General features: G+C 41.0%; 1 protein-coding gene and 1 long non-coding RNA gene across 15 annotated transcripts in view; both read left to right on the forward strand.

Moving 5' to 3' along the window:
• Nucleotides 1–20280, forward strand: part of ank1a (ankyrin 1, erythrocytic a) — a 109086-nt gene that overhangs the window by 46703 nt on the left and 42103 nt on the right. For 9 of the 14 annotated variants that reach the window (XM_035992932.1, XM_035992949.1, XM_035992961.1 and 6 more), the window contains one exon: nt 6184–6276. The exons of 3 other annotated variants lie outside the window; for them this stretch is intronic. In XM_035992932.1, the coding sequence (XP_035848825.1) occupies nt 6184–6276 (93 nt within the window). Of the gene's footprint in view, nt 1–6183; nt 6277–19826; nt 20043–20280 lie in introns of those variants that run through there. 2 more of the 14 variants (XM_031309034.2, XM_035992976.1) reach the window with 2 other exon arrangements.
• Nucleotides 12263–12756, forward strand: LOC118493372. The gene is made up of 2 exons (XR_004895339.1): nt 12263–12302; nt 12677–12756. It is a non-coding gene; the product is annotated as an uncharacterized LOC118493372 (long non-coding RNA).

A 20280-nucleotide genomic window follows, 5' to 3' on the forward strand; every position in this document is an offset into this window, starting at 1 on the left:
TACCAGTATGTTTCATGGTTGTGAGTCCATATATCCACATTTGGTTTGGGATTTTTTTTTCAATTAATTTCTCATTCTATTTGACACATTGTCAGTAATATTTTATCCAAGTAAGCACAGAGCTATATTATGCGCTCAGAGCCTTGGTGAGTTTGAAATCATTAATGTATTTGAATGGCTACCACTGTTTTTAACTCCATATGGAACAATCCTGCCAAACTTAAATTGCTGTATCACTTCTAATCATGTTATCTTCATACTGAAGTCTAATTGCTGAGTAAAATGGGACAGTATGGCTAAAATCAATGTCAGAGTACTGATAAGAATATTTTATTTTATTAGTTTTTAATTGCAGTTTAAATCATTCACTGATTATTATATTGATCATCACTTTTTGATCCACTTAAAGTTGATAAATGGTATCCGTCTTAGCTCCTGTTTAGCCAATCGACACCACATTCATGTAGCTTACTGGCCTCTTACTTTTATCACCCTGGTAGTTTATCGAGTTAGGGCCATATCCTCTGTGATGTGTTCAGTTAAGTTGTGTTAAAATAAGAACTGAATCCGTGATCAGGTGCCTTATGGGATTCTGAGAAGAGCTCTTTACTGTTCAGCACCTCAGTAATGTGGCAGTCTTGTATACCTCACTTGATTTTTCTTCTCCTTAGGACTTTAATAATTTAGTAGGGGTCCATTTAGTTTATATACTGTCAGCATTTCACAAGGAACTAGCCAGGCATGGCCCATTTTGACTCATGGCATTAGAGCTTTGGTTACTTAATGTTTCTCCTGCACTTGGACGGAAAGGTGGACGATCAAGAGAAAAGCTGATGCACTGCGGGGCTAAAACAAACTGGACTGATGTATAGGTGTTTTGAGGAAGGTGCTTGGTTGTTAATGCTACAGTCATTTGTACCTTACTGTTCTCACAGAGGGAGTGTGAGTTTTTGAGGCAGGTCTATTGAGGAGCAGAGAGCTGTTCTCTCCCTGTGGAGGTCTGTGCACACTGCTTGGCAGCTCAACCAGCTATACTCGTACTAATAATCAACCCTGCCACGACTTTTATTATCTTTATGCTGATTTTGTTTTCTGGCCTTGTATTGATTTCAGTTATGAAAAGACTTAATATGCCAATAGTAAGGACCACCTACAGGCCAATTTATTGTTAAGAAAGGATCAATTAGTAAAATCAAAAACTTCCTTTAGTATTTATTCAAGCCATTTAACTTTGTAATTTGTTTTACTTTATTTAGGTTTCAATGTCATTGACATAAAAACAAAATTTTTGCACAGTTCATCTTTTTTAAGTATACCTATCCACATCGTCATTTAGACAGTCCAGTACAACATAACAGGAGTCCATCTTGTAGAAAAATGTCCATCTTCATTTATAGTTTTGCTGTCACAGAAAATGTCCTTATTTTTTCAATCTTCTCTTAAATGTTGCGAGAATATCTACAGTACTGGACAGTCCCAGAAGATATGTGAATGATCTCCAGTCATCCAACATTTCCTCGAACATAAAGCTGATACCGAACCTTTATTAAACATTGAAACTATCAGTACAGTCCTGAAATATCTAAATTATTATCTTCCAATCAAATTATTTCCAGAGATGAATGTTGAGACCATATATTAAAGCAAAAAAAATAAATGAAGGATTTAATCTTAAAAACTTCAGTATCATGAATTTCTGGATTTGCTGGCTTGCTGAGTTTTTGTTTCACCTCTCCTCAGTACAGGAAGGATCCATGCTATCTGTTGCCAAATGTCAACAATTCTTCATCTTATGCAGACTTTTTAATCTTTTGCTCCTTCTACTTTTAATTAATTACAATAGTCATGTAGGGACTTAAAACATCTAAGGGTGACATATTGTATTATTAGCCTGTGGTTTTACAGCCCTGCACACTTACAGAATATGGAGTTTACATAGATCCCTTAACTCATCATCAGACTAGAGTGCTGATCGGGCCGCATTTTTCTGTCTGAGCCCGGCCCGCGTCCGACAGAGCAGTAACCTAACCTGACCTGAGCCCGACAGGCATTAAGATATTTATGTCCGAGCCTGACCCGAGCCCGACACAGTTAAAATCTAATTTTTTTCTCATACTAATGACACATGTACGTTTGTTTGTGTGGAAAGCCCGCTTTTATTAAGCAACTGTAGGAAGGCATTCGGAAATGTCAACAGATGAGTGCATCAGCGCACACGGAGCAAGAAGCACACGTTAATAAGCTGTTTAATTTAAAATGTTCAATGTTCAAAAAACCATGGGAGACTCGTTACCTCCAGGGCTGATGTTATAAAATGAATAACGTCGGGGTTAAAATCCAGTTTCTGGTGAGCAAATGAATGAACTTGGCTTTCAGTCTGGGGTTTATTTCGGACACCGCACACACTGTGTACAAAACTTAAACTTATTCCACCAACTCTGCTCCAGTTGCATCTACACGTCTGCTTCCTCTTTCTCTGTCTCTCTTCTGTCTCTCTCCACTTTCCACACACACACACACACACACACACACACACACACACACACACACACTGAGCTTTCTTAAAGGAGCCGCAGCACCATTTTACAACAAATGCCTTATCGCGCTGATGTGACCGTGCCCGACCCGAACCCAAACATCATTTCTAAATATCTGTCCGAACCCGGCCCGGCCCGTTGAGTACCGTCGGGCTCGGGTCGGGTATCCGCACTCTACATCAGACTGCATAAAATGTGCAACACTTTTGGGTAATTTTTGTTGTTTTCAAAACCTCTCTCAATCTGTCAGATGGTGGCACTACAACAAGATTTACATATTGTAGGGTAACTTTACACATGTCTATGTATGGATAACTGCAGGAAGGCTAATTAATTGGGACATGCGTGATGTGGTTTAATCTGATATTTTTGTAGGCTGCTTTTGCATTTTACCGTTTTATCCGTGCTTATTTATCATGTGGGAATTTAAATCAGATGGGCTGATCCGAGGTTGACTGTAATCTTCTCTGGTGAGATTGTTGTAAGTTGACCACAGCAGGTTCTGTTGACTGTCAGTATATCCATATGTGTAGTGAATGTAAAATCATAAGACAGCTGTAGTCTACAACCGCCTATGTGGATGCAACAGTGTCTTTTTGTTTGACTGATGAAGAAAAAGGGTTATAATGTCATATAGCAGTAATATACAGTATGTCAGTTTGAATGCAGCTACAGAACAAACAAAACATGCAAATTTGGAATTGAATTTGGAAAAGTGAGTGACCTAACTGGGAAAAAAATTTATTTTAATTTCACATTATTTTATTTTCTGTTCCATTACTTTACTTAGTGTTTCTCAAACTCTGGTCCATTTCTCTGCTTCACCCGAGGTCATCTGTGTCAACATACAATAAAAGATGCTTGTGACAGATGAAACACCAGGGAAGCTTTATGATGTGTCCTGTTTCATCCGTGCCCCTTTCTCTCTCGATTACTCTCTAATCATTCTTCCACTTCTCTCTCTCACACTCCTCTTTCTTTAGTATGAGCCTTCCTCTGACTTACACTCCTCTCTTGTTCGCACTGACACTGTAAAGGATAAGCTGTGTGAATGTGGAGAGGTGACATGACATCCTCTAGAATGGCTCTACTCCAAAGGCCATCAGGAAGGTTAGAAAGCAAACAGAGAAAAAAAAAGGTTGTTGCTTTTTCTTTTCTGCTGTATATGACTCATATTGGCTGTCTTATGCTTGTCTTGGAGTTTGATGTAAAGTATACCCAAATACCAAGAGGCTGCTAGTTGGTTGGCCAGAGACTACGAGTGTTGTCTCTTTATCCCTTTAATCAGCAGCATAACGGTTTGAGTTGCCTCTGTGTGTCTGTTGGCTGCCCCGAGGCTCCCAGAGACTCAGCAGCAAATGGCCTGCTACTCTTATCAGCACCTCTCTCCCCCTCTGCCTCACTCTGTCTCCCTCCTCCTCCTCCTCCTACTCCTCCTACATCCCTTCACCCCTCTCTCCCTGTCATCAGTAGCCGTCTGCTACATAATCCAATTATTCTTTTAAGCCGACACGCTCTGTAACTCACCACAAACTCTACGGATGAGGCCGCTCTGCATCACGTACACACATCCACACATAAACACGTACACACACTCCACATGCACAGTGTTACTGAGCATTTGTTACTGCAAATATTTTTTTACAGATAAAGGTCATGCAAAGTGCATATTCATGCTTAAAAAGTAAAAAAAATAAAAGATCACATGTAGCATATTTACTACAGCGCTTTCTGGTTGTACACTGTAGTTGCCACCTTCTGCTTGTTTTGTCTATTTTCGGGTGTTCTAACAGAGGACTTTGGCCTCTGCTGTCACCCTCTGATTCACTGTACCCTTGAGGTGACTCTCTCTCTTTCTGTATGTTGTCCTCCGCCTCCCTGCTATGTGTTTACCAGCTAATGCATCTGTCTTCACAGACACAACACCTGACACAGAAGGTCCTGCTCCCTCTTTGTGTGTGTGTATCTCTGTCCTTATGGGGATCAAATGTCCTCAGAAGCGTAGAAAGATAAAGAAAATCCTCAGGGAATAGGACATTTTGTCTTTGGAAACCCCTTTCCCCCACACATTTCTAACATTGGATTAGGGGCTGTGTGCGATCATTTCTTTAACTTCTGTAACATCTCACAAACTAGTTCTAAGATGTGTTGTCCCTACCTCAAGGGTTAGGCATGTAGTGTGTTACAACAATATATAAACATGTGTTTGTGTGAGTGAATGGTTGTATGTACATAAACACACATAATATCCTCACTTTCCCCCTTATGGTCTGTGTTAAAGAGGCCAATCTACAGTTTTCTCCTTCAGTCAACAGTTTGTGTGCTAAATGGCCCTTCAATGTAAAATAAATGTTATTTTTGCAGTGTCATGGTATGACAGCCCGCATCACTGCATCTTAAAAACACAACACACGTACTGTAAAATTGCTGGCGTAAAGTAAATAGTAAATGTGCAGTGGCAGACATGACAGGGTAATTAATCCCCTGCATTCTGCAATTGCACCCCAGCGCAAATTTTGACAAGTATTTCTGCCGCAAAGGGGCAGCGAGTGTCACAAAAGGAGCTGCGCTCGGTTGTTTTTGGTGCTGACGCGACAACAGTCAAGAGTAACAGATGGTGGGTGTGTGTGTGTGTGTGTGTGTGTGGGTGTGTGTGTGTGGGTGGGTGACTAGGGTTGGCTACAGTATGTGTTTGATCTGAATCTCAACAGAGGGAGTGTGAGCAGGACCTTCTGTCTGTCTGGAGGAAGACGTTTGGGAGATTGTCTGATTCGCTGAGAGGAGCAGACAGTCAAAAAACAAGCGTTATCTGGTTGCTTTGTGGAGCTCTCAGACTTTAGTTGACACATTTCTTTATAAATTACTGTTGTTTCAACCGTTATTGCTGTTTTTCACACTATCTGGCAGTCTGCATACATGTATTGTGAAGAAAGTGTCTTTGCTATAAGATAATGCTGAAATATTAGGCACTGTTTCTCTGTGCATCTCAGTCAGAGGCCAGACTTGGCCTTACTGTTTGTTTTTATCTGTCTGTGTTGTTGTGTTAAAGCTATTTTATGTGTTGTCTTTTGTACTGCACAAATGTGGTTGCACATTTCTATAGGTGAATTCTGGGTAAGTACACTTCATTTTGTGTCCAGGTGACACTTGCACAAGTGTGATTGTAAAGGAATCCCGACTCACTCCAATGTGTAGGTTGCAGCTGATCCATCTATGAGCCACAAAATCAACACCAGATCCTCCTCCATCGCCATCAGTGTGGCGTTGCCCACCACTCATTACTGTATGTGTGATATCTTCGTGTCGTGCTTTCGCACTCATACCCCTCATCCTAACCTGACCTGTTTCCCACAGGGAGAGTTTTTTGGGGAGGGAGGGGTTGGAAAAGCAAGGTGGGATGGGATAGGGTGGGATGGGGTGGTTCGTCTTCCTGCTCTCTTCCTCCTCTCCCTCCCTCCCTCCACCTTGTTTTCTACCTGTGTCTCTATATAATGTTCACCTGTTCCTCTTTGACTCTCATTTCCTTGCCATTTTTTTCTGTCCACTCTGCTCTTCTCCTCTGCCTACTTTCTTCTGTCTCTCCCTCGCTGTGCTTCTCACTGTTGCGATTAACTGGGCTCTGTCTTTATGTCGTATGTCCTTTTAGGCCCACGCCGTGCATCGCTGGCTAATCGATCAGGACAGTAGTGTGAGCTCTGAGATGCCGGATGGCCAAGGAGTATGGCACTTTGATGATGAAGTAAATATCTGCAACACGTATATCTGGCTTTTCCTATTTCTATATATCTATATGTATATATATATATATATTCTGTATTTATGACCATCTTGTATCTGTCACTTAAAGTTTGTGTCACTGTTGTTGCTCTGCTGTTGTTGTTGTTTTTTTATCTTTATCTCTTGTTTTTGTTGTGTGTTGTTATGGTATTGTAGTTCTGGTTCCTTTGACTTTCTAGTGTTGCTGTTGTGCTGTGAGCTGATTCAGTCAGGTGTTGTGGGATCAGACTGGAGCTTTTTCTTTGTTCCCGTCCTTGCTTGACGTATTGTACTAACTTGCTGATTTTCATTTTTTCAATTGGTTGTTTTTCTTTGCGTTTTTGTTGTTGTTCTTTTAGTCTCACATATTGATATATAACATTAGTGTGTATCTGTATCTATATTCATATCTATATCGGTGTCTGTGATTTCTCTGGAAATTAATGTTCTCAAGCAGCATATTACATGGCAAGAGTCCACGGGCAAAATATAGATAGATTTGACACATTTCATATCGACTGGATACAAGTTTTCAGCACGTCTGCGTATGCTTCTACACAAAGTACTTCACACAACACAGGTTCACAGTAGTGATAATAGACACAGTCCAATTATTTTTCCTGTGGGTTCTTCTGATTTATAAAAATATGCTTGTGTCATTTGTACCACTGTGTTCGTGTTTAGGATTAAATCAAAACACGTGTGTGTGTGTGTGTGTGTGTGTGTGTGTGTGTGTGTGTGTGTGTGTGTGTGTGTGTGTGTGTGTGTGTGTGTGTGTGTGTGTGTGTGTGTGTGTGTGTGTGTGTGATAGAGGAAGTGTGTGAGGTATATGTGTGTGTTTTGTGTGACGACCTCTTTATTCTTATCAGTGTGTTTGTGTGCATGCTTTATTTCTGTCTGTGCATGACCTTAGACTGTGTATTAGTATTAGATTTGATTTGAATGTCCGTCTCTGTGTCTCCGTCTGTGTTGTGTCTGTGTGTGTTTTCCACTGTGGTTTTTCAGCTGTAGATGTTGTGGTTGTGCCTGTCTTTGTCTGTGCCTTTGATGTGTCAGTGTTGTGTTTGTGTATTGTGGCTGTGAATTTCCTATGTCACTGTTTGTCATGTGCTGTGCCTGTGCTTTGTCGTGTTTTATCTGTTTTAAACAGTCAGGGACACGTTTGCCAAAGGTTTTATTGTACCTATCTAATAGATGATCTTGAGTCCATTTCCACTCTGTGGAGGAGAGATCATCTAAGTGCAATAAAGCTGCTGGGAAACTTGCTCCAGACGACCCTTGCCCATGATGATTTGCCCTCAAATCCTACCTCCCCCCTTGATATCATGTCAAATTCCCAATCTTACTCTCCTGATCTCCATATTGCTCCCAAACACTCTGGAGCATCATTGGCTTAACCTTTTAATGAACCTTAATTAAACCATTTTCAGCTGACAAAGTAAAGCATTTGGAAATGCAGGCATAAGAACAAAAACATTGGGTGAACACATTTAACAGAGAATGAAGGTAATATGCAGTTTTACACACAACAATATGGAGTATTGACTTTTCCTCTGTGATGCTTATGAATGTGTGTGCATTGGTCAATTTTATTTTTCCTTTTTTCTTTTGAATTTTCTTACCTTTTGTGTGAATGAGTGAAAGATATTTTTATTTGATTGTCTTTATCACTCAGTTAGGACTATACGTCATCCCGTTAGAAGTAAAGACTCAATGCAGCTGGGACTGTAGACCCAGTCTAATGTTCTTCTAGTTTCCAATTAATTTCCAAATTACTTAAATAACAAGAAGTGAAGAAAGGGAATATAGGATACAGTGGCTACAGGAGAAGTATGGTGAATGTTAAGTGGGAGTAGAGTACAGAGACAGAGAGAGTGGTGCAGTGATAGATCGTCCTGAAGAGCCCAGTTCCCCTCACTGGCCCTCAGCCAACACAGCAGCATAAACTAAACCCTGCAACAGGAAGTCTGCTTACTCAACTAGTGTTTCCTAGAGAGTGATACAGTGCCCCTGTCTGCCAGCAGCCCTCAACTCCTATCTTTACTGCCCCTGTCATACATCTTAAAGGAAAGCTACAGTTTATTACAACTTTTAATTATTGTTATAGCTCCAGCCATCCATTCAATCTATCAGAAAAACATTGTACACACCAAAGAAATTAATGAGTTATGAAAATGCGGCGAACAGGAACGGCAAGACGATCATACGGGTTGTAAACAAGCCAACATTTTAGCCTGATTTATCTGAAGTCAAGTCACTAATTGTCACTCATTGCACAGAATAACCGCATACACAATTAACGATGACACCAGTCAGCCTTGTTGCCTACTTTTTCAGGCGCCAACCACAGCACTGCAACTAAAATATCCTGTAGGGTCAAAAAACATTTTTGGCATAGGCCACTGTTTAAAAAGAGCCGTCTGTAAAACTGTTGACAGGAAAATACCTATTGTGACCAAGGTCACTTAATACTCTGTGTATTCTTTATTCTTTTTAAAAAATATTTGTAAAATTTAAGCAGAGCCTACAAAAGTGATTTTTTTTTATGTGCGTGACCAAATCCCAATGTTAAGTCTATGGGCCGCGCGAATCGGGAAGAGAGAACTTTTTTGGCTTGGGGTGAACAATTTTCAGTCAAATGAACGGGTGCCATCTTGGAGTTTGGTAACTGTCACTTTGGGTAATGATTTTACCATTAGCCTTTGTTTTCACTTTCTAATAAATTTGACAAACCTGGGAGTTTGTTTACATCCCGATTGTCTGACTGCTTGTGTTTGTTACCCTGCTGAACAAAGTTTTAGCCAAGTTGCTGCTTTCTGAGATTTCAGCAATGAATGTGGTGGAAACAAGCTCATCATAACAGATGGCAGAAGCAAAGAAAATAAAAGTAATAGACCATAGTTTTTTTTTTAAAGTTCACTCCAGCTCAATTTTATTATTCTCATCCCGCTAAGAAGAAAAAAAAGCATTTAGAATAATGCAGATTGGTCAATCAGCAGCTTGGTGATATAAAACTCCCAGCAACCCTCAAACTTGTCTCAAAACCAAACACAAACCATGACTCTTTCCCTGAGGGCCGATTTAATTTACACCAAAACGCTTCATCAAACTCCCCGTCCCACCCCACCCCCTCCTGTAGGACAGAATTGTGAGATGTCAGAGGTCTGTGTAAAGGCCCCGTCCCCTTTGCCACCAATAATAGTTAGTGGGCCTGAGGAATATCCCTTATCATCCCACAGCTCTAATTACCCCTCAGTGAGTCCTTGGAGACAGATGCTCAGGGAGCCAAGCCCCATTTGTCACAGTGCGGCTGCATGGCAGACTCAATATGAAAAAAAAGCAAACTGTCACACTCTGCACTGTCAAATAAATTCTCCCCCGTCTCGGTTTCTCTTTTCCAGCTGCTCCCCTGCTCACTGTAGATGCAGACTACATTAGGAAGCCCATTCATGTCCAGCCACCAGCAGTTGGCTGTAATTTGTTTCGGCTAGGGAGGCAGAGTTTAATTTACATGTGAAAGGCCATGGCGTATTCAAATATTGTAACTCTCATTTTTGTCCCAGGGTTATTGATACCAGCTTCACAGAATTCAGATTAAAAGTAGAGGAGGCTTTACTGCAATTGTGCAAAACTGCAGAAGTCGTGTAATAATGTCTCAGTTGGCCAGATACCAACTTTAGGAAGAGGAGAGGCGAGCAGGATTCTCCTCGTCTTGCTGACCCATTAAGAACTGATCTTTTCTAGGTTTTTGCAACAGTGAGACTCCTCCTGGGAACAATCTGGCCTACAAATAATACTTTCAATGGAGCCATCCAAAGTAACTATAACCTTAATGGCTTTATAAATGCAGACCACACCTACAGAACAGCACTATACTGAGTTGAAAATTCAAACTTTAAGTAAGAATCCATGTAGTATTGCAGGTGGCAGCATTTTCTTTATAAACAGTAATTGAACATAGTTATGATACTAAAAGTGTTGCAAACCAGCACATTTTACAAATTCGAACAAGGCATTTTACACTAGTACAAGTATAAATGGGGCCCATAAAAATGATAATCATAAGGCTGAAATGAAAGATGTGATGCTTCTGCCATACGCAGGTCACTGTATCATGACATGGATATTACCAGTTCAAACAAAACAGAAGTGTACATAGTTTGTATTATTTTGTCTCAGAGCAATGTGAAGATACATTGTTCCCTCTCGTTTAGCTTCAAGGATTCAGGGAGCCGTGTCTTGACTATTTCACTTTTCAAAATCTGATTAAACCTTTTTACTTTTGTCACCTGTGACCCTTCCTAAACTTTTATTCTTCTATTTCATTTATGTTAATTTAACTTATTTGCTTTCAAGACATCTTGTTTGTGACTTGTGTTACTTTACCCACAGTTTTTACTTTAGTTAACCTTTCAAACAGTGACATTTGTTTTTCCTTTTCTATTGGCATTTTCAGCAACTTAGTTATCATATAGTTTGAGTTTTTGTGTGACAAAGAGAGAGAAACTGAGCGACAATCAATGTGCATGCATGCATGTATGTGCATGTGTTTTAGGGGAATGCGCAGAGTGCATGGTTAAGGTTGAAGTATACTCCAAAAGAAGTGCTGGTCGGAAAGTCTGAAAGCTTCAGAAAACTCTTCTCAAAAAACTTTGCGACGGACAATCATTCATTCTTACTTTCTGCTAAGATTGGCCAAGTTTGTAGTTGGTGTAAAAATGTTCACAGTTCCAAGTCCTCCTCAAATTTCCTGACATGCCTTCTTCCACCCGGTCAACATTAGCAGGGATGAAGACCTGGTTGGCTGTCTGAGAATGAAGAGTATGACCAAAATCAAGAAATAAATCTAAACGATAGTCAGGACAGATCTGTTCAGTGTTTCACAGACACTCTCTTTCCTAGCTAAACCTGCACGGCTGCAGCATGGATTAAGGTTTTCCTGTTATGATCTGTGTGGAAAACCATAATTTATGCTTCATGTAGCTGTAATATTATGTCATTGTTATGTTTTAATTTGATTATTGTAATGGAAAGTAGCAGCACAGCTCCGCACAGTAGTGGCAAGGATAAAAAAAAAAAAAAACTAAACACCGGCAAGGCTAAATAGAAGCTGATGATGGCTTCTAGCTGAAACGCGTTCGGTTTTCCCCACAATAAATAAGACGACTATTTAGCCTACCTGTGAGTGCTGGTGTTTTTGTTTCTTTAATTTGATTGTTGGCAACACTTAAAGGAGGCTACAGATACATTAAGGCAATCAAACCGTGCTTTTACTTTGTAATTTCAAAGGCCACATCCAGGTTTCCTCCGGAGCATTTAAGCACCTTTTAATATGGCATAATAGTTTTTTTATTTTCATGCAGCCCACCACGATTAAACCTCAAACATAAAGTGTTTGTTGCTCAACACCAGCAGTCTATGACGCAGCTATTATAATTATGTAATGTGGAGCAACTGGAAATCTCATACTGGATTAGAGCGCAGCGCACCACAACCAGGAGTTGAGAGTTGAGACAAAATAAAACATGATGGATAAAAATATCAGTATGTATATCAGTAATTTTAGGCCCACCTCCACCTGAACCCTTATTAGACGTGCAAAAGTGGGACCAACCCAAACACTGTACATTGCTTCCTCAGGCTCGGACTGAGTTGCAGACTCTCTTCTACCAACCTTTGACACATAATCTTGCATATAATCTTACCCCCTCGGTATGACGACCAACTTGTCACACCACCCTTTTATGTATTCATTTTTTAACAGAAAACAACTGGGCCGCCTCTACAACCGGTATCTACCGGACCAAATAGTAACGCGGATTTCGGTGCTACATTTCGGTGCTACTGAAATGCCAGAGCTGCCTTCTGATGCTCCGAAACGGACGTTAGAGGCAACAGAAGCATCGCTGCATGTGACGCTAGTTAACATAATACACTTGGCAGCAGGTAACGTTAGCCTACCGTTAGCTAGCAGCTGGATTAAACACGGTTAAAATGCTGACAGCTTACGTTAAAGGTACTCTAAGCGATGTCACGCGGTTTTTAGGCTACAACATTTTTGTCACATACAGCAAACATCTCCTCACTATCTGCAAGCTGCCGGTCCCCTAAACACACTGTAAAAAAACGCGGTCGCTGTAGACAGCCCAGGCTCCACACACGCCAACAAAAACAAAGTGGTCCAACTTGGACCATGCAAACATACACAAACCGTATTCCCGCGTTCAGCCAATAACGGACAAGAAGGATTTGGGGGGGGATAGTGCGCTGAAGCACAGAAGGGAGGGGACGGGATGAGGAGGAGGGAGGAGCGAGCTAGTCTCCGTTTTGTTTGAAAATACTTTGAACGTCAACAAGAAGTAACGTCACCCAACATCGCTTAGAGCACCTTTAAATGGTGTGACTGTATTTCACTGTAGAAGATTCCAACACCGAGACGTAACAGTCCGCAGCTGCCGTTGTCGGAAAAACAACACACAGATGGTGCGTCACTTGAAACTAGCCTCGCCAGCCTCGTGGTGCATTCAAAGTTATTGTAAAATACGCTTTTCCCATCTGGTGGTTGTTTTTGTTGTTTACCAGCAATTTACTGGTGAAATAAGTTATTGTTATAAGTTATTGTTATTACATTTTTAATAAATCATTTAATTTTGACCATATGGCCTTAGCAATAAACAAGCTGTTCTTAAATGTCGCCGACTGTCGTTTTGTGCTCCTTTTTTCTTTTTTAAATATATATACATATTTTTTTTGAAATCTTTTTAAAAGTATCTGTTCAGGCACCGTTTAGGCACCAGCACTGTTTTAAAAGTATCGTTTTAGCATCGGTATCAGAAAAAACGATACTCAACCCTAGCCGCCTCACATGGTCGGATGACGGGTTGCACGACCTTGTTCCGTTTGAGTATACCGCTGCTTGAACTGTACGCCTGCATAATGGAAGGTTGCTGTGAGCTGCGTATGTGTGTGTTGAATGTGAGTGTGTGTGTGTTATACACCTGCATGTACTGCACTGTAGGTGAATGTGTGTTGCCGTGTACATGAGTGGTCATGAGGAGTGCCTCTGTGTATTTGTAAGTGTGTGTTTGAATCTGTATGTGTGTGAGGCAGCATTAAAGTAGGCAGATGGAGGCAGTGGAGTAACTGCCGTTGGTTTTAGTATCTCTCTTTTGACTGCCCTTGCAGTGACTGATGAGAGCATCTCCCTTAATTGCTTATATATTTATTATTTATTATATTAACACGTCACTCTAAGATAAACATGGCAGCTCAGCATCTGGCCCCTGAGGCAGCAGATATGAACTCTTCGAATGAAAAACAGCATCAAATATGTATTTATTTGTAAATTAAGAGCTAGCCATACATTGAAGTCTCTATGGGTCCCTCTTTGCTGCAGGCAGCCACTCTGCCGCTTTAGTGTAGATAACATGATGATGGAAGGTGTGCGTAAGAGAGAGGGGGGGAGGGAGGTAAGAGAGAAACCAGGGTCTGACTCAGCAAAGCTGTGCAGATGAATATGCCATCATACTGTCAACAAGACTGTGGAAGAAGATACTGTACGAACATCCACTGAGGCACACGTTCAGTGAAGCTCCCCAGGCACATTTCTTTATCAGCACAGTTGCCACTGTGTCCCTTCTGTCAGCTGTGCTGCGCTCTTGCCATCCATCTCTTCTTTCATCTTTTTATTCCAGGCCTGTTACCTTTGCCTGCTTCCACTCTTTATGGTGAGAAATGAGGCTGCACGGAGGCAAGCCCAAACAAATGTTTTGAAATGCCACTGTCCTCATATAAATGCTAATGACATACTGTAAACGGACATATAGACAGATTTAAAATGTTGTGCACTGAGAACAATAAAATCAGAAAGGCAAAGGACTCATAGGGTGCCACATAGGGTCACCCACAAAGTTACTAATGGGATGTTACTATATTTTAGCTTATCATTGAATTATCTCTATCAGCATAGATGCGGGCTGATAAATAAGTGCAGTTTAGACATGCTTTTTGATTGAAGCTCAATCTGTTGGCAAAAGTTTTCTCTTAGCTTGTCATATGTACAGAACCAAGTAATGGTAAATGGAGAATACATTATTAATATTGTTAAAAGACTCTTTTTTATGTATTGTTTTTTATTTTTTTAGGTTTTAAGTTGCTTTAATGCTTATTATAGTTTAGTACAGTTTGTACAATGTAGTTGAAAATAGATCACGAGTTTGGTGTTTTAGATTTTTTAAATAAAGTTTTATAGTCTGGAATTCTTTAAAGATTTTAATTGGTATCAATAACCACAATAAACAAAGAAACTTAGAGATGTTAACAGTCAAACTTGCTGGTCGTATTATGTTTGACAAGTTTTTTTTTTTTCAACTGTAAAATATCCCACTCAATATCTTTATTTAATTACCTAATTTTATGGATGCTTATGAAAAATTTGTTACGTTAATTATTATCGATTATTAATCTGATTCTTTAACTTTTAAATATCAATATTGGCCTCAAAAATCTGCAGTGCAGCTGTAATAGAGTTTAATAGCACAACATTTTCTTTTTTGCTTTTAGTTTGTCCCTTAGATTCAAAGGGAAGGGGTTTCTTTCTAGTCTCCACATTTGGCACAGATGTCCCGATCTATTCAAGAATTACAGTGTAAACAAGTCCTCTCATTTCTCCGCTGATGTGGGATTTTCTCAAGCTCAAAGTAAATGTAAAATGTGTTTAAGGAGTGCTACCTTTTCTGTTTCTGTGCTGGAAAATGTTTCCAAAATTGCTACCCTTATCACTTATACCATCGTCTGAGGATTGTCAGTGAATCTGTGAAATTGTGGAAATTGATGGATGAAACAAAACATTGTAAGCCGTTACCATTAGAGATCACAGACAAATGATTTTTAACAGTGAAACTGGGTGATATTTTTCTTTTTGCTGCACTTATCCCTAAGAGTACATTTATATTCTCGTGGGACTTTTAATGGAATGGCATTATGTCCCACTTTAACCGAGTCGTGTGAACAGTGGCAGGTGAACTCCAAGACCTGGTGGAGTTTGTATCTCAAAGTTTCAGGACAGTACATTAGGTCTGAATATAGTCTGAGAACTTGGGCCACTTCAGCTCTGCGTCTATTAACCAGACTGATTGAATTATAGTGTGGCTGCTCAGATCCTGTCTGTTGCTGACTCAAGCCCGGTTGTGACTGATGGTTAGAGCCTTTGTTTTAAATTATAGGGTCTGTGTTCTCTGAGTGCTCAGATACTGCGTTAAAACAAGAGAGGGAGACACAGAGAGTTGTGACGACAGATTCTGTCCTCAGTTATGCTCTTTCTCTCTCCTCCTGCACATCTTCACTCTGTATTTCCCCTTCTCTACTATACCTCTCTACTTATGAAGATTAATGGCAGCCTGACCCTGTGCAGACATATTGCTGCTGTCATTCTTCTCTATTGCCTTCATCCTTTCTGCTCTCCTCCCTCGTCGAGTATTTCTAACTCCCTGTTTTTGTCTTCCACAGGTCAGTCTGGCTTTGTCACGTTGAGGCGCATGTGCATTTGTTGAGGTGTCTTTATGTACTCTATGCATGAGAATATGCAGGGACGTGCACAGACATTTTGGGCGGCAGGGGCTCATGGAAAAAATCACAAACAGCAAGGGAAACTCTGCCACAATATGCATGTTTTCTATGCTACTAATTTCAAGTATATATTTATAAATAAGTGACTGCACCAAGGAGAGGGACATAGTTTTGTTTATTTTGCAAATGGCAATAAATCATTTTAAATCTTTTAGTGTTATTGGAATAAAAAACACTTCAAAAAATCTTTTTGAAAAATCAAAAAAAAATCTTGACACTAAACTGAAAAAGGCTGTTGTGTTAATTTTACAGGAAAAAAACACTGCACCAATACTGAAAAAACACTGTTATTATTAGATGAGGAGCCTACGGTCCAAATGATGAAGTTACTGTTTAATGGAGGACACTTTTTCCATGTTTTGGTCAATTTAGAGATTTTGATGTATTTTGCTTCCATGTCTTCTTTTACTCTAATGGAAATAAAACTTCCAAAATACACATTTAGATGGTATTTGTTTTAGGCTGCATCTGTAGATTTCTTCTAAATTCATCTACATATTTAAACCTAACATTTAAGGGGGAAAGACACTTAACTCAGTTCTGTGGTAACATGTTTAAGTTATTTTGTTTATCCTGTTCACCTGCAGTGCCTTGTCAAATGAATGCAAATTAGCGCATTTTAATTAGTTAACGCCTAATTTGCATATCAATGTGGCAATTGTGATGACGTTATTAGACACTGATTTTACTGTAGCTGTTCACCTGTACTGTCTCCATTAAGTAGAGTACATTAGCCTGTAGGGCCACGATGCCTCAGTTAAACCTTAGCTAACTTATTACATAAGCTAGTAGCTCATGCATGTTAGCAAGACAGAAGTTAACTATTTGTTTTGTCTTTCAGCTTATTAACTGTAAACTTTAGGCACTGGCTGCTCAGTCTTTTGTTCATCACCACTCACCTCCACACAAGCCAAGAAAAAACTTCTGGGGTAGGAGCTGTCAGCCTATCTTCCTGCCTACCTCTCTCTGTTTTGATTTTGTTAATTCAAGAAATACAGTTGTTGGACAGGGAAGCAGTGTGCAAACAGGAATATATATATAGGCTATATTTATTAATAAAAAACAAACAAAAAACATGCATCCAGAAAAAAGGGCACTTTCTCACGAGGAAGAAAAAGGGCAGGTGCTCAAGCCCCTTTTGATGTCTATGTGTGCATGTGCCTGAGAATATGTATATATGGGAGTGAGCCGATACGTGTGCTCTGACATGATGTGTAATCTGTCTGCAGAGGGAAGCCAGTTTTTACACCTTCTGCTGTTAATGCTGAGTTAAACCGCTCCTCTGTCAGTCCAGAGGCCAAGCAAGCTTAATGTCGCTTGTGAGGAGGAGCATAGGGTGTGTGTGTGTGTGTGTGTGTGTGTGTGTGTGTGTGTGTGTGTGTGTGTCTGTGTGTGTGATTTGTGCTAGGGCTGCAGCCAGCCCATACCCTCTTTGAAGCTGTTGCAGGCTAATACTGCCACTAGAGGGCCATTATGCTAAATTGACAGTACAATCTCACATAGAATCATACAGTAGCCTATGCTTTATTTCTACCATGGTTATTTTTGTAAACCAGACCAGCTATAAATATGAATACATAATAATTTTGTACTGGGTGTGTCTTTCTTACTCCAAATTAGTCTTACTAACAGTCCCTGATGCTGTTTAGCTACTACTCCCTCTGTTGGCTTGGAGATTATCTAGACCTCCATGAACCTTCTATGATCCATATGTCACCAGCCATTTCTTTTGGAGCAGCAAGGTGAAATGCACAATAAGTTTCATGTCCCCTCCCCCTTATCTTGACCTCCACTGAACAGTCAAACTGACCTACCTGCGTCAATATTGCAGCAACATGGACATGATCCCTAGCTGGCTTCCCACACACAAGCATTGCAGCATGTGATGGGGGTGTTGGATGAGATTTTTTCATTCTTAAACCATTCATTTAGTGCCAGACAACTGCAAAGAGTGTGACAGGTTGAAGAAAGACAGCTGACACACTATCAGTGTTTATGTTGATTCCTCCCCTTTTGAGACATCAGGACACGGGCAATAAACCACCACTAGCAGCACACGTGGACAGCTGTAGCGCTTTATCCTGCCAACAAGAGGGGCTCGACACAGGGTGCAGAGGGCATGTCCCAAACCTAAATCAACCCTGTTACAAAACCGGAGTGTGGCCTATGCTTTATAATGACCTGCAACCTCAGTCAGTCAGTGAAACTCCTGCCTGTAAGTTTGTCACAATGCATCTTTGCACACTGGCCCAATGACTTCCTCTGTGATATGTTCGTTGAGTTTTGCCTCAGATGCCATTTTTTAGGTTTCACAATTTAGAAATCCCCTCCAGACATATCTGCTTTGAATAATAATTTCTGAATAGGTTTTTCCAATAAGTTCAATTACCTTGTTAACATTACTAAATATACTCCTTCTACAGTACCTCATTGAAAATCTATGAACATGCAAGTATTTTAATTTCAAAAGTTTAACTACTGGACACAGGATGTCTACTATTTCATTGAAAAGTCCATTCTCAGTGCATTGGAGACTTAAAGTTTCACTCTTTTGCAACTTGTATATTCAACCACAAATTGCTGCCAAGTTACAAAACCGCGCACATACAGTACATACATGTGTTAAACTCAGATTTAGGGTGAGCACTTTTCCGCTTCTACAGATGAATGTGAAAACAGCCTTCTAGTGTTAAACTCTACACATATACAATAAGCAAAACACATTTTTGAGTGCAAGGGGACTTCAACTTTGTCATTGGTGCTTGATAAACACCTCCAGAGAAATTCTTCTTCATCACTTGAGTCTGCCACACCTTAAAGAGGTCCTATCAGTTAGGACCTGATAAGTTATCTTTTTTCTCCCCAGAGGGGAAGAGTTGCAGTCCCCTTTTTGTGGAAGACCACAGGCTAATTTGTCATGTCTTCATGGACATTAGTGTCCGTAGTCCCGTGCCCCACATTCTTTGGCAGTGGAGCTCTCATCACTGTCCAAACCCAATACTGTGGACAGGAGAGACATCCCACGTGATGTTTTTGCCCAGGTCACGGTCCAGTGGCACTGAGAGGTGCGTAGCCTTCTTTCTACATTGCCCCCTCCTTCCCCTCTCCTACAAGCATTTATCTCTCTGCATGGTTTTGGCAGCGATGTGCTTTTCCCAGCATTTAGCCAGGAGAGGGAGAGAGGAGGGGAGAGGGAGAGAAAGGAGGCCTTTTCAAGCAGGGAATGACGGACGCTTTATTAAAAGAGGCAGGGCCTTTTGAGAGGCTGGCCCCTCTGTGCTCCCCCCACCCCATGTGTCTGGCCCATTGTCACGGGGCGGTGGCAGAACCCCCCTCCCGCCCCCCTCCCTCGCCATTCGCTTTGTCACTGTAAGTCACCTCACAGACTGAAACAGACCCGCTCTGAAGAAACACACTCATTCTCCACAGTAACTCTACGCTATTCTGGGATCGCCTGGTCCGTGAAAAAGAAATGATTGTCTGGCTGTCACAAAACATACAGGAGACACAGAGATGGGCGTGACGTGTGGGGAAGAAGGGACAGGAGAAAGGAGGGATAAAGTTTGGGTGACGCAGTGTGTTTGGGGTGCAACAAAACGTGAAAGGTGGACAGGATTGATGAGGTGTAGAGCAGAACATAGGGTGTGATGGAGGATAGAAGAAGGGTGAAAAAAAATGGAGACGGGGGGGAGTTTGAGGCAAAAAGCAACAGAGAGAAGTCAGAAATTGGATAAAAAAAAGTAGCCAAAATGAGCCAGGATGTAGGCAGGAAACCCATGGTGAGATTGTGGGGCACCCATTTGTTTTTGGCTCTGTGTGAAATGTGTGTCTTTAGATACAGGCAGCATTCCTCCAGAGATAAACCCCTGGGCCCCCCATCCCCTCAACCCCCACCCTCCCCAGTCTCTCCACCCACCATGCTTACTCAAGTGTGTGTGTCTGGGCGTGTGCGTATGTGTGTGTGTGTCCGTGTTTATGTTGGACGGGGGTCTGCGTGCCCTGTACCACAGCACTCGCAGGGGGCAACAGAAAAGACAGCTGTGTGTTTGAGAGAAACCGAAAACGTAAGAAAGAGAGAGTGGAGGGCCAACAGGCATGCCAGTCAAGACCGTCACTTTTGGAGTGAGTACCACCATCTCTGCTGCTCTCTCTCTCCTCTTCACCTTCCTTCATCTTCTTCTACTTTCATCTCTTTCCCTGTCCCTCTCTCCGTCTCTTTACATTATCTCTTTCCACCTGTACACTCTTATTTTATCGCTTTCTTTTTTTGCAATGTTTTTGTCTGTCATAAAATCCTCTGTTGCATTTTCTCAGATGTTATGCACCTGCCAATGCTCCCTCCTTTTATGCTCCCTCCTTT

The sequence above is a fragment of the Sander lucioperca genome, chromosome 2, assembly GCF_008315115.2.
Source record: "Sander lucioperca isolate FBNREF2018 chromosome 2, SLUC_FBN_1.2, whole genome shotgun sequence".
Taxonomy (NCBI): Eukaryota; Metazoa; Chordata; class Actinopteri; order Perciformes; family Percidae; genus Sander; species Sander lucioperca.